The 13,696-nt window shown below is 59.7% G+C and overlaps 1 protein-coding gene across 2 annotated transcripts in view; it reads right to left on the bottom strand.

Annotated features, from left to right (window-relative positions):
- The window catches only part of CHID1 (chitinase domain containing 1), a 36,983-nt gene that overhangs the window by 18,925 nt on the left and 4,362 nt on the right, over window positions 1–13,696 (bottom strand). For both annotated transcript variants that reach the window (XM_008588578.1, XM_008588577.1), the window contains exons 4-7: window positions 13,132–13,176; window positions 12,366–12,472; window positions 11,876–11,937; window positions 7,302–7,394 (exon numbers count right to left, since the gene is read on the bottom strand). In XM_008588578.1, coding sequence (XP_008586800.1) covers window positions 7,302–7,394; window positions 11,876–11,937; window positions 12,366–12,472; window positions 13,132–13,176 — 307 coding nt within the window. The remainder of the gene's footprint in view (window positions 1–7,301; window positions 7,395–11,875; window positions 11,938–12,365; window positions 12,473–13,131; window positions 13,177–13,696) is intronic.

The raw sequence follows: 13,696 nt of genomic DNA, 5'->3' as shown, positions 1-13,696 counted from the left end.
GAGAAGCTGCACCCAGCAAAGCCCCATGGAGAGTTCTGGAACGACACTGAGAACAGCCCCCTGCACTTCTTGGAAGGATGCACCTCTCTCTGCTACTGCACTGCAGCACCAATCACGCCCCAGACTCCCACTGCAGACACGAGCAGGTGCCTCCCGATGGGAGGACAATCTGCAGTGACATTTACGCCTGGTGCAGGATGTGGCATGAATCCTGTGTAATAGCTCCCAGAAGAGCCTCTTCTTCTGAAAAACTGGTAAACCACATGCCTTGGGCTGCAGGCGGCCTCAACCCCCAAGCCAGGAGCCTGAAGGGGGATGCAGACGGACGACTGGTCTGGCTAGTACGGACAGGCTGGGCACTGCTGCCCTCTAGGTAAACTCAGGCCCTGGAGGGCCCTGCCACCAGCTGCTCTTTCCAGGCCTGGGGCTGGCTAGCCTGGCCCCACCTACTCACCATGCTCTGACCAAGCCTGAGGGACCCTGCAGGGCTGGGCTGGCCCTGGAAGGTCTGAAGACCCTGTGCCCTGCCCAGGGCCAGCTCCTGCGTCCAGTGTTGTCTGCTGACCTTCAGGCCAACTCCTCAGGCCCACCCCTTTCCAGGGCATGGCCAATGCCCAGCCGACCCTCACTGTCACCTGCGGATCTTCCAGGCAGGGCTGTGACAGCAGCTGATTCCCTCACCAGGTCACTGGGATGTTGAGCAGGGGCCAGGCAGGGTAAGGGGACAGAGTACGAGGTGGATGGCAGGGGTGTGAAGAGCCTCTGAAGAACGGGGGTGAAAGGGCAAGAGGCTCTGCCCCAGAGTGGGAGGCAAGCCCGGCTCAGGGACACGCGGGGTCAGGGCCAGGAGCCGGTGGGGACATGGGGTGCCCACTCTGAGATACTGACAAGGGTGCCCGTGGGTTCCTGCAGGGGGCTGGCTCTCCTGGAAAATGCCAAGCCAGGGACCAGTGGCGGGAGTTGGCTTTGGCCAGGAACGACCTTCCCTGTCCTTTGGCCACAGTGGATGGCCTAGTCCTGCCCTCTGGGCAGCATGCTGCCTCCATCCCTGAGTGGTCCTGTCCCCTACTGGGTCCATTCTTCCCCAGACCAGAGGTTCTCCGGCTAGGGCTGGGNGGGCTGGGCACTTACGGGTGAACCAAGGCAGTGGGCACACCCTGTGGCACTAAGAATTCGTAGGCAGTGGCTGCAATTCACAGAGAATTCCTCCCTCGGCTCCCTTCTGTCCAGCCATGGGCATTCGCAGCACAGCATGTAAGGGGACAGACCACATTGTCACCAATAAGGGGACCTGGTGCTACAGGAAAGAGCAGGCAGCCCTGGGCAGACCTCCCGGGAAGGACAGGGCTCCCTCCTCCCAGCCACTATGAGGAGCTTCCCTCCCACATGCAGAGGCCTCTCCTATTAACTACTTGTCACCAATAAGGGGACCTGGTGCTACAGGAAAGAGCAGGCAGCCCTGGGCAGACCTCCCGGGAAGAACAGGGCTCCTCCCAGCCACTATGAGGAGCTTCCCTCCCACATGCAGAGGCCTCTCCTATTAACTACTTGAACTAAATACTACCATGGACGGGGTGCTTGTGTCTGCCAAATCCATATGCTGAAGCCCTAACCCCAATGTGGTGGTATCAGGAGGTGGGCTCTTTGGGAGGCAATTAGGCAGTATCAGTTAGGTGAGGTCACAGGGTGGGGCTCCAGGATGGGATCAGTGCCCTTGTCAGAAGACACTGAGAGCCTGCTCTCTCTGCCATGTGAGGTCATGGTGAGGAGGTGCCATGTACACCACAAGGGGCCCTCACCAGAGCCTAGCCCTCCTGGCTCCCCGATCTTAGAGTTCCACCCTCCGGGATTGTGAGAAGATGCATTTCTGTCATTTAAGCCACCCGGTCTGTGGTATTTTGTTGAGCTGACAAGGTTGGCCTGAGCCAACGAAGACAAACATAGTGAATGTTAGAGAAACTCTATCAAGTTCTGCACAGGCCAGTCACGCCCACCATAATCTGACACGCCAGGCGAGGGCTGTGCCCCGAATTTTCTCTCTGAAAAGACTGTCTGCATCCCACCTCATGAGGGCTCTGCATGTCTGTGAACCTAACTCAGAGGGGCTCTACCTTGGACGCTCCCAGGCATGCCCAGCCCTTCCCGGGTGGGGTTGGGGGGGTCCCAGGCACACAGGTCCTCCACCACACTCCCGTGGCATGCAATGTCCCGGCAGCCAACACTCAATACTGTTGCATCGATTGCATCACAGCCTGGCTGCACATGGGCTGGCATCTCCCTGTGGCTTTAATTTGTTTCCCTCATTACTGAGGCGGCTGAGCAGCTCTCTGCCTGTCACTGGCTACTTGCAGGGATCCACCGCAGCCTCTTGAGTTTCAGACCACAGGTCTGCTGCCCGCCTCTGCCCAGGCCCTCGGTGCATCCTCACCACTGTGTCGAGTTTCTCTCTTGCCCTCTCCCTCTCTCTGCTCGACAGTCAAATTGCTCCTACTCGGTGATGTGGTTGCAGTGTCTTCCCAGCAGGAGGCTCTACTTTTTGCTCCCTTGTGGAGTTTTCTAATGTGTCGACATTCTGGTAGGAACTCTGGAGTCTTTCGTAGCTGCCCTTCCATCCTACATACAGTACGCAGCTGGCCCAACTCCCGGAACCTTCCACCCTTCCTTTATCAGCCTGCCAGGGGCAGTTTCCACTCTGTAAAGGTCTGTCCCATGGCCTGACCCCTTCCTGTGTCCATCATGCTCTTACCAGGGTGCCTGGCTCTTCTGGCCTTCCCCTCCCCCCGGCTGCTATCAGACATGCAGCCTCCCGCTATGAACCAGGGTTGAGTCCCGCCATGCCCGTGGTGCTGCCACACCCCATCCCCTCTTGTGTGTGCACATCAGGGCCTCACCAGACTTCCACCACCTTATGTCCACATCAGGCGCTCCTGGCAGAGCTGGCTTCATCCTGTGAGACTCAGGCAGCTGTGGCTACGTGTCCAGGGCCCAACTCCCATCAGCCACAGGTGGCACAGAAACCACAGAACATCCCCCACACATCCACCAAGGACACAGCCACGAGGCCCCCGAGAAGAAAGCATAGTCCTGCTCATGTATGTGGCTCCACGCATGCCTGAGTACAGTGTACCCACACATGATGAACACGTGGTGTGGCATGGCTGCCATCAGACACTCACACAGCTGCTTGGTCGCTGACCTATCACCCATGTCTTACAACTGGGGCACTGACCGCAGCCACAGACTGGGATGACCTTCATGTTTCAAAGGGTTGTAACAAACCAACAAGAGCACAGCAGACATGGTGGTGGTCATCAGGGGGTGGGGTGGGCACCACCAGGCCTGTCCCCTTCTTTCTGCCTGCGAGGCTACGAGGCTACTGCTGGGACTAACCCTCTCCAGCCTGTGCCTCACCATGGCCACCCCCAGACACCCCGAGGACCCGGCAGCTGAGCTGGTTGTCTCTGTGATCCATAGCATCCTGACAAGAGAGAATCTATGTGATTGGGAGACACAAGGACAGCTCGTCAACAGATGAGATGTAGCGTGACTTCAATAAACAAGTTAACTGCTCACACCAAAAATATGTTCTGAATTCATTTCTGAGGAATGAAGGCCCAGGAAGGAGGGAGGAAGAAGTGAAAAACACATCACAGTCAGCTAGCCCATCAGGGGCAGGCCCCAAGCAGGCGGCAGAGGTAAGTGTCCACTCAGCCTTTTGACTGGAACCTGGCTTCATGTCCTCACCCAGGTGCCCAGTCCAGATGGCTGCACGGTCCCTGCTTCTGGCCATGATGCCCTGCGCCTGCCTGGGATGAGACAGTGCTCTGCACCCCAGGGCCCCGGGGTGGGCTGCCTGGTCACCTCACACCCTCTGCCCACCACCTCTTCTTTCTCACTGTGGGTGTCCCTTCCTTTCCATAAAGCCGGGATGGGTTGACATTGCAGGCTGGGGCCTGACCAGTCTCTTCAGCCATGTGGGTCCCTTCACCCCAGACCACACGGCTGCCAAAGCTGGGGAAGGTGCCCCAGGTGGCATCTGGGGGCACACTGTGCAGCTGTGGCCTCCAAAAGGCTCCTCCTGGACACCGAGATGGCTCACCCCATGGGTGGAGGTCCAGCAGCCTTCTCTCCCCCACCCCCTCAGAGACCTGGGGAGGGACTGTCAGCCCCACCCTCAGGGCCTCCTGCTCTCCACCCTCCTCATCGCTGCAAGGGCAGCACGCTGTGTTCTACCTGGATCTCCTAAAGACCCCAAACCCGCCTACCAGTTCTTTGATACTGTGGCTCTGCCCCTGGTCTCATCCACTGCTAACAGCAATCATGCAGGGTGGAGGCTGTGACCTTGGGAGCAGGGCTCAAGGTCAGCACACAGCTGCCCAGCTCCAGGGCCAGGCCTCTGAGGGGCGAGCCCTCTCCCCAGCAGCTGAGTTAGGCTGCCTCTGTTTACAGAATTTGCATTTGGTGACTGAAAGCTGCCTCCCCAAACCGCCACTGCAAACAGACCTCCCTCCTGGAGCTACTGTTCTGCCAACACCAGCAAAGCCCTGGAAGTCTATGCACTAGCAGAACAGCGGCCTTTGTGAGGTGAATGACAAGCATAATTATGTCCTCCTCCAGAAAACAGAGAGGGCTTTATCAGGCTCCTTTGTAGCACGGCTCTTCAGGGGAGGATAAAAATCAACACTAAAACAGATTCCCAGGGGACAGCCAGAACCTCGGGAAGAAGCTCGGGGCCTCCTCACTGGCCCCACTAGCCCCAAGGGCTCAGCCGCAAACCTGCCCAGGTGAGTTCACACACACCGGCAGTGCCTGGCCCCTGTGTCAGCTTGGGGTCCCACTTCCCCTGCAACCCACACCTACAGGCCTTGCCCCACTTTCAGCCCAGCCACACTGCCCATGGGCCCCTCCCTCCAGACATCCCACCCTGCAGGGCCCCCCAGGCGGCCTTCCCAAGGGAGCTGTGTACTTTGGTCACTGAGGAGCAGGGTGTTGGCCTCCCCCAACAGCTCCCACTGTCTACTTCCTGCCTAGGGCTGGGAGCTTGGGCGGCAATTCTTGGGCAGACAGGACACCCCCAGAAAGCTGCCCACATCATGAACCCAGGCCAGGCCCAGAGGGTGTTCCCCCCGCCAGGCTTCAGGAACTGCCCTGGGCTCCTGTGCCTGTCCCCACCAAGACTGCTGCTGCACCCTCCCACAGGCCACCCTCTGATAGTAAAGGGCAAGTGAGTCTCCTGGCTGTGGCACCCCACCCCAACCCCCCACTGAAGTCAGGAGACCCAGGAAACAAGCGCCATGCTCTGGGCACCCTCCCAGGAGTGTCTGCCGCCCCTGGAGGACCTGGGAGCTCCGGCTCTTGCTGCTGTCAGCTCAGGAATGACATGTCCTCATGGCCGCACCACCACCCCCAAAACCTCCTCCCTGGGCAAACACTGGGACACAGGTTAGACACTGTAAGTACCCCACATCAAAGAAGAAAGAGACTCAGTTTTGGGAATGACACAGGCCTCTCCCACTGGCCTGCAGGAGCAGCCTGGGCTCGGAACCCTCGCAGAGCTGGTCACCTCCCTGCCCTGCACCCTGTAGGTGCGCCAGCCGGCAGAGCAAAGGAGGTGGCAAGCAGTGCCCAGAGGCTTCAGTGAGGCCCAGCCATGCATGGGAGGGGCATCTGGGCTCAGTCTAGAGCAGGACCCCCGAGTGGGTAATGACCAGGGGTCTCTCCACAACACTGACTGAAAAGATGAGGACAAGTGGAACGCACAGCACACATGTGCCCCATATATGAATCCTGTGAGTGCGTGTGGGAAGAAGCTCAGGCCATGCATGAAATGGCCCCTGGGGTCACAGGCAATTCTCCTGCTTCCTGCTATCCAGCGTTTTGTCCTGGGTCATCAGTGCCCATGGGAAACAGGGACCTGCGTGTGCCCAGTGCCTGGAAGTTCTGAGCACTGCCCACCCCAACCTATAGTAGGGCCCTCAGGACTGAAATCAGTCTGCAAGAGCCCAGCTGCAGCCCACGCTGATGGGTTGAGGACCCTGGAAAGCTTGGGGTGAAGTCAGAAGGGCCAATGCTCAGGTTGTGCAGCCAGGACAGGAACCACCTGGAATTGGGATGCTCACCTCTGAGCTGTCTGCACAGCCAAGCCTGTGGGGACATGGGCTGCAGGTGGGCAGTGGCCAGGCGTGCGCTGCACTAGGGAGCAGCCCAAGCACTTGGGGTGAGTACCAACTGGCTCTTTTGCGTGAGTATCTCTATCAGACTGAAACATCACCACCCCAGCCACCTGCGGGCCCTGAAGGCGGCCTAACCACATCCCACTACTTAGTGTCTAAGGATCCCTTGAGCCCACACTCATCGCTCTGCTGCTGTTTCCTTCCAGAGCAGTGGGTGGGAAGCGCAGCATTCACCTGAGGGCCAAATGGCTGACCAGGCAGGGCTGGCCTCAGACTCTGGTGGATGCTGGGAAGAACCTCGGGACTCCCACCCCGATGTCCTGGAGCACGCCCAACTGGCCCCAGCTGGGCTCTGCAATCCCTGCACCAGGCCTGCTCCAATTCACTCGGCCCCCAGGGCTGTCCTTGGCGCTCACGTCATGAATCAGACCCTTCTCTGTGCCCTGCACAGGGCGAGACACTTGTGGCAGAGTGGACATGGGAGTGGCCCCCACCAGCTGCACGGGGTTCTGGAAAAGCTGCCTCATGGGGTTGGGAAAAATGAATGAGTCGGTCGCCCAGGATGATGGTAGCTGTGACTGTGCAGCTCAGCCCCGGCTGTGGCCTTACCTCCCACAGGGGGCTCGGGGGGTGCAGATTCAACCTAAAGCACCAAATACTCAGTGCTCCAAGGCTCTGAGTCACAGCACGGGGTTCTGGAAAAGCTGCCTCATGGGGTTGGGAAAAGTGAATGAGTCGGTCGCCCAGGATGATGGTAGCTGTGACTGTGCAGCCCAGCCCCGGCTGGGCTCGGGGGGTGCAGATTCAACCTAAAGCACCAAATACTCAGTGCTCCAAGGCTCTGAGTGCAAGGCAAGTGAGCCCAAAGCGAACCATCTCTCACCGTAATGGATTTCTCAACAGTCTTTAAGGACTGCAGGAGAGAATGTGTGCCTGCTGAGAAGAGCCCCTCCCCTTTGGTAACATGTTCCAAGCACCGTGGACACAGCTTCCATACAGATGGGGGTTGACTGGAGGGGGCCTGGGGCTCAGTCAATGCAGGGCCCAATGCCCTGCGCTGACTGCCCCACACCCCCAGGGCCCTCAACAGCCTCCCCTGGCTCTGCCCCTCGAGAAAGCGCCACTTACCCAGGGGTGACGGCAGGTGGAATGACCAGGATGGCCCGCAGCCGGGCCTGGTGCAGCGCCTCGGCCAGGTGGGTTAGCATGTGGATAAGGCCCCTGAAAGAACCGAGAGGTCAGCAGAGCCAATGCCGAGGCCGCGCTGAGACCCACTTGATGGAAGCTTCCTCTGGGTGTGGCCTGCTGCAGGGCAGGCGAGACCCACTTGATGGAAGCTTCCTCTGGGTGTGGCCCCAAGCGATGCAGACAGGGCAGCCCCGAGGGACCCTGTGAAGGGCGCTGGGGATAAAGGCTGCCTCCCCGCCACTTCCGTGGGCCCTGCCCAGAACCCAGAGAGCCCCAGACCACCTTCATGCTCAGGGGTTCCCCTAGAGCAGGGATCTGTGTTGCACCCCAGGGGGAACCCAGAAAGAGGGACCCAAATGGCCAGAGACAGAGCCCATACATGCACATCACGCTCTGGATCCCCCAAAACACACAGCAGGTGAGGAGGGATCCAAGAGAGCCCAGTGCTGACCAAGGGTAGCCCGGACAGCCTTGGTCCACAAAACCTGCAGGTCACTCTGATGGCCTCACCAGGTAAGGGCTTGGGGAAGGAAAGACGGGGCAGAGCACCTGGAGTGGCTGGACATGTGAGAGGAGTCACAGTGGGCAGAGGGCCACCAGATGGGGGAGGATGGACGGAGAGGGAGGTGATAGGCCTCCTCTGGCTCCAAGAGGTGGGGAGGCAGCAGTGTCTCAGAGCCTGCTGGGAGTGTGTCCCCAGGGACTGACACCAGCTTCCCTCCTGGCACAGCTTGGGAACACCTGTCAGGACACACCTGGGCCCACCTTATGCCCTTGACCAGCATGGGCAGTGTGTAGATAGCTGACCAGTGCACCTGACACAAGCTGTGCGCGAGTCCCTCCCTGAGGTGGCTCTCTTCACATGACACTGCAAGGTCAGGTTTCAGGGTGATGTATCCACTGTGGGCTGGCCCTGCTGTCTCTGCATGTGGGAGACCCTCACCCTTCCACCACAGGCCCCTCAGAAGCAGCCCCGCTTGGAGAGCAGATGACAAGTCCCACCCTCGCCGGGTGCCAGGAGGAGGACAAAGGCTGGGGCGGGAGCTGGGCCACAGTACCACTCCCTGCCCCCACCCTGCGCTGTGCTCCAGCACAACTCTGCAGAGAGTGAGTGAGGGCTGGGTAGAGACACACAGGCTGCTGGGTCTTCGGCTGCAGCCCTCTGAGGCCCTGGGCCTCTTCCTGGTACATGCCAACTGTGGATGGTGGTGGCTTCTCAGAATCTCCCTGACATGGCTCAATTCAGGCTATTACTTCTCAAGCTAAGGGCCCATGACCCATGTAAGAACTGTGGCCATGACTGAGGGCACTCAAGGCCTGGCTACCCTTCCCAGCCCAGCACCCACTCTGCAGGTGGCAATGCAAGCATAGACCGCAGCTGGGAGCAGAGCCTGGGGGCAGGCTTCACCTCTGGCCTTTAGGGAGGATGGCAGGTACCCTCGGGCACCTTCACCCGTAGTCTGTCCTTTTGTCACCCAGAGTGCTCCCCACCTGCAGGGCTCTCAAGGGCCCGCATCATAGTCACTCTGGGCACAGGAACAGTGTAAGGGGCCACCCTAGGGCCCCAGAGAGACTAGCAGCAGCATGTTTTGCCAAGGGTGTCACAGACCCTGCAGGCAAACCCGCCCCCCAGCCTGTGTCCAGGGGCCAGTGCCTGAGACCAGAACCCACCTCACCCAGCCTCAGGGCTTGGCAGGCTGGGAGTGGGGTTCAGGGGGTAGGGAGAGGGGGCAGGTGAGGACAGGGCAAATGTCCCCCTGGCTGGCATCCCTCCACCGCCTCCCTGAGGTCCTCGTCTTCCCCCAGACATGCTGTGGGGGGTTGCTCAGGGCTAGCGTCCCCCCAGAAACTACCACTGCCTCCAAAGGTGTCAAGCCACTTTGTGAGGACAGAGGAGCTATCAGAGGCTGCCTGAGAACCTAGCACTGTGAATGGAGTTGGGGCTTCTGGCCAGAGCTGGCCAGTGTCACAGGCTATGGCCAACAGGACCACCCACTTCAGTTGTTCAAACCGCCTGGAATTTTAAGGAGAGAAGGGAGCTTGTTCCCTTCCCCAGAGGACTTTGATGAGAGGCCTAGAGGGACCCAGGAGCCCAGGCAAGGCCTGCCCTCATGGGGACCAGCAAGACCAGCCAGCCCTAGGGCTGCCCTCACTGCCTCTCATGCCAGGCTGGTGGCCTCGGCCCAGGGGTGACCATCCCAGCAAGATAGTTCTCTGAAAAGAAGACCCTGGAGCTTGACCAGGCAGCTCCTGGACACCTCGTCATCCCCAGGAGAGCTGAGTAATAGGGGCCAACTCTGAGCCCATGTCAGACACTGGGCTACTGTGCCATCACCGTGCTGTACTGATGAGCACATGCATGCCCAGCGTGCTTGCCAACAGTAACCTTTCCAGACTGACTTGGCACTTCTGGGACCCAGGGGCTGCAGAAATTCAGGCTAAACACCCACAAAGATGACGGGTGGGGGCAAGACGAAGCCAGAGTAGCAGCCTTGTTAAATATTCCCTTTACGTCAGCATGGCCAGGTTCTTCCCAGGAGCTGGTTCCCAGGCAGCAGAATGCCCAAAGGAATCTGGTCCTTGCTGCTCAGAGTCTGGACACTGCCTACCCCTTAGCTCCGTACCCGCACTGCCAGCAGCTCCCCACCTCCCCATCAGGAGCCTGAACTTGAGGGGCCACACAGGCTGCTCTCACCTCCTCCTCCTGGGCTACAGCCTCTTACTCGGGCTTGGCGACTCCCTACCACCATCTGCCTCACCCCCCACTCTGATATTAATGACCCACTGGGAACCCAGACACAATGAGGCTGTGTCTCCAGAGGAGCAGCCCTTCAGCTCCATCTCATTGCCTACTCAATGCTCTGAAACAGAAATGAATTGGGGCAAATCTGTGATTAATAGATCCATGCTCCCAGGCTTAGCATAATGGGAGCTGGCAGTCTGTCTCTTGCTCAGAGGGTGCTTGAAGGTCAGCTTTGGCAGGGCCCACTGCCTCCTGCCCAGTACGGACCCAAGGCAGGGCTTGGGGGTGCCTCACAGCTGAGAGCCAGGGCTCCTCAGGGGCTATGCAGGTGGAAGGTTCCTCTCACAGGCTTGTGGGCACCCTTGCCCCACTGTGGAGCACCTCCTCCCCATCCTGCACTCATCTCTCACTGTCTTGTCCCCTCACTGCTGGGCCCTCCTAGGGTGGAAGTGGACAGAGGAGGAGCCTCTCAGAAACACCCTCAGAGAGTGGCAAGTGAGGGCCCTGGCTGAGGGCGGTTTGGGGGCCTGAGGATAGGGAAGCAGGACCCCAGGGCTGTTCTTCCAGAGCCTGGGTGGGGCTTGGGGCAGCCACTGGGCCCAGATGGGGCGGGAAGCTGCAGTGGCCTCAGATAGGCTTGGCCCCTGGTGCTGATGGCTGGAGCCCCCTATCAAGGGCAGAGCATCCCAGCATGCCTGGCTCCAGGCACACCTCCTCTGGGCCTGGAGGCAGGAATCTCCCTCACTTTCACTCCCACCTCCCACAGGGCTCCAGGTCAGCAACAGGAGATTGGTGAGGGAATGCTGCCTCCACATGGGCAGAGTGGGACCTGCAGCTCCTCTACCCGCAGCAGCAGCAGGATGGAGGGTGATGAGGACGTGCCGCTGCAGTCCCGCTCTGCAGGGGACAACTAAGCCCTCCCTGCTCTGGTGGCTCAGGCTGGGCTCTGAGCTGAGCCCTAAAGCACAGTTGGAATTCCTCCAAGCAGAAAAGGGAGGGGACGACTGACTCCAGAACCTGCGGCTTGCACAAAGGCTGAGGGCTGGACACTGGCTACAGGCCCCCGCTGCCCGGGCACCTGCTGTGTGGCTGCACCAGCCTCTCCCAAGCATGCATCCGGAACGGCACCAGCCCCCCGTCATGGGCAGAATGATCCCTTTGCCATCTTCTGCACGACAGACCCCTTTGGCAGAAGCAGGGAAGGTGGCTGCTTCAGCAGATGGCCTGAGCAAGACTAAGGAGCGGCTGTTCCTCGGGGCTGTGGCTAGCCCCAAGCTGTGCTGGACTGGCAGGAGCTTCTGGCACTTTCCATCACTCGCTCCCTTCCTGGTCAATCTGGCTGAGGGGGGTGGGAACCATGCGTCTTGTGGGAGGACAGCACGGAGTTGTGGGGGAGCCGTGCAGCCTCCTCCCAGCAGACTGCCGCAGGGCCTGTGGGCCTGGACAGCGCTCCCCAGAGGAGGCTGTGGCTGTCCACACCACAGTCCTGGCCATGCTTGGCTGGCCTGTTCTTGATACCCCCAGGAAGGCTTCTTCCTGCTCAGTGAGAAAGTCTCCGCCCATGTCCAAGCTCCACCTGTGCCTTCACCTTCACCAGCTCCCTCACCTTTCTACTCGCCTTGCCCTCCCTGTGCCACCCACAAGAGGTGTTGGGGCCGGCACAACAATGCAGTTGGAGCTAGTTGCTTGCCCAGTGGCCATTCCTGGCTTCACTGAGCAGGCCTCCGCCTCTTGTGAGGCCCCACCTCCACCACCACCATGGCCCACTCACGCGTGCTTCTGGCTTAGCAGCTGGCTCCAGACCTCCACCACGAAGCCATCAAAATGATGGTTCTGAAAGAAACAGGAGCAGGTGAGGAGGGCCTGGGACCAGGAGGCATGGACGGAAAGACAGGTGAGGTCACAGCCCAATCACTCAGGAGGCATGACCCCAGCCCATGCTGCATGCCCAGAAACACCTCTCCAAAGGGAGCAGTATGTGGGTCCCCATAGGGGCCAGGAGCAGGGGACCTGGACTCTCATGCATCCTACCCACTCATGCACCAACAAACAAGTCTCCCATCCCTGGGACTCCCAGAGGACCCTGTGCTCAAAAGAGTGCGCACATAGCCTGAGCTGGGCTGATGCCATCCTCCCTGGAAGACATGGGCTGTACCTGAAGGTGCCCAAGGAGGAAGCCAGACAAGAATGGCCAGTGCTGGCCCCGCAGGAGCCCTAGCTGGGACTGGGTGCTCAGGCCCGGAGAGGTGCTCAGTCCTCACCTTTGCCACCTGGACCACAGTCTTGCTGAGCTCTTCTATCTCATCCTCACTGTCCAAGACGTTCCGGAAATCATCATAAGTCCAGTCTTCAAAAAGAAGCCGAGGTACTGCGGGGCAGGGAGACAAACACGTAGAGCCTGTGACTGGGAAACGCCAAGTCTGCTTGTCTGGGAAACCTGCTCCACTTGTTCCCTTGGAAGGGGCATTCTCTTGGACTTCAGGGCAGAGTCAGTCACAGTTTGGCGAGGGAGGAACAGGTCTCCTGCTCTTGAGCCTCCTCAGCCCCCTCCCCACACTCTTCATCCTCTAACCCCAAGGTTTCTACTGCACTTGGGACATGTGTCCCTCCCTCACCAGCTGTGAGCTACAGGGGCCTGGGTGGAGCAGGGTTAGCATCAACCTCAGGCCTAGCCCAGAGCCTGGCCCAGTGGCCCTGATAACACCCGTAGGGTGAAGGAAGAAAGAAATGGGAGGGAGAACAGCATGGGGAAAGCCACTGGTCAAGGAGGCACCAGCTTTGGTGGGCCACGGCCTGGGTGGACGGGAGAGCCCAGGACTCCAGGTGGACCATGGTGGTAAATGCCAGGCAGGGCCAGCTTGCATCTGAACAGTCAGGGGAGCGACCCTTGCTTGAACAGCCCAGCCCAGCCTGGATCACCAGGAACATGCAAAGAGCCTAGGGCCCACTGTCTACCCACAGGAAGGCCAGGACGTCAGGGCCTCCACACTGTGCAGTTGGGGCAGCTCCCTGGCCTGCTGGACTCACCTATGTGCAGGCCCTTGGCGTGCTTCCTCACTGCTCGCATCCACCCTGTGGGACATGGAGGGGACGCTCAGCCCAAGGCCCTGTGCTGGCCAGAAGACCCCACCCACCCGAGGAGGGAAATGTGGCAACCTCAAAACAAACACCAAAGAGGGAGGCTGGGTGTGAGAACCCATCCATCCCCTACCAGGAGCAGCCACACACACCCCTTCTCGCCCCGAAGAGCAGCTCTGAGCTTACCCTCTTTGCACTGGGATGGCTCAGTGACTGTGGCCAGCCAGGGGGACAATAAGCTGCCTCCCGGGCCGGGGAAATGTCAAAGCTATTTCTCTGAGCTGACGGGTGGCCAGAATCCACCAGGCCCCGACATTTTCTGATACCTGATTTTGGGACTCCAAAACTGGCTAACACTTGGGCCGGCCCGTGGCTCACTTGAGAGAGTGTAGTGCTGATAACACCAAGGCCACGGGTTTGGATCCCATATAGGGATGACCGGTTAGCTCACTGGGAGAGCGTGGTGCTGACAACACCAAGTCAAGGGTTAAGATCCCCTTACCGGTCATCTTTT

Source organism: Galeopterus variegatus, unplaced genomic scaffold, assembly GCF_000696425.1.
Source record: "Galeopterus variegatus unplaced genomic scaffold, G_variegatus-3.0.2 Scaffold4911, whole genome shotgun sequence".
In the NCBI taxonomy this organism is placed as follows: domain Eukaryota; kingdom Metazoa; phylum Chordata; class Mammalia; order Dermoptera; family Cynocephalidae; genus Galeopterus; species Galeopterus variegatus.
The sequence above is the reverse complement of the archived record's forward strand: the minus strand, read 5'-3'. Positions and strand labels throughout refer to the sequence as shown.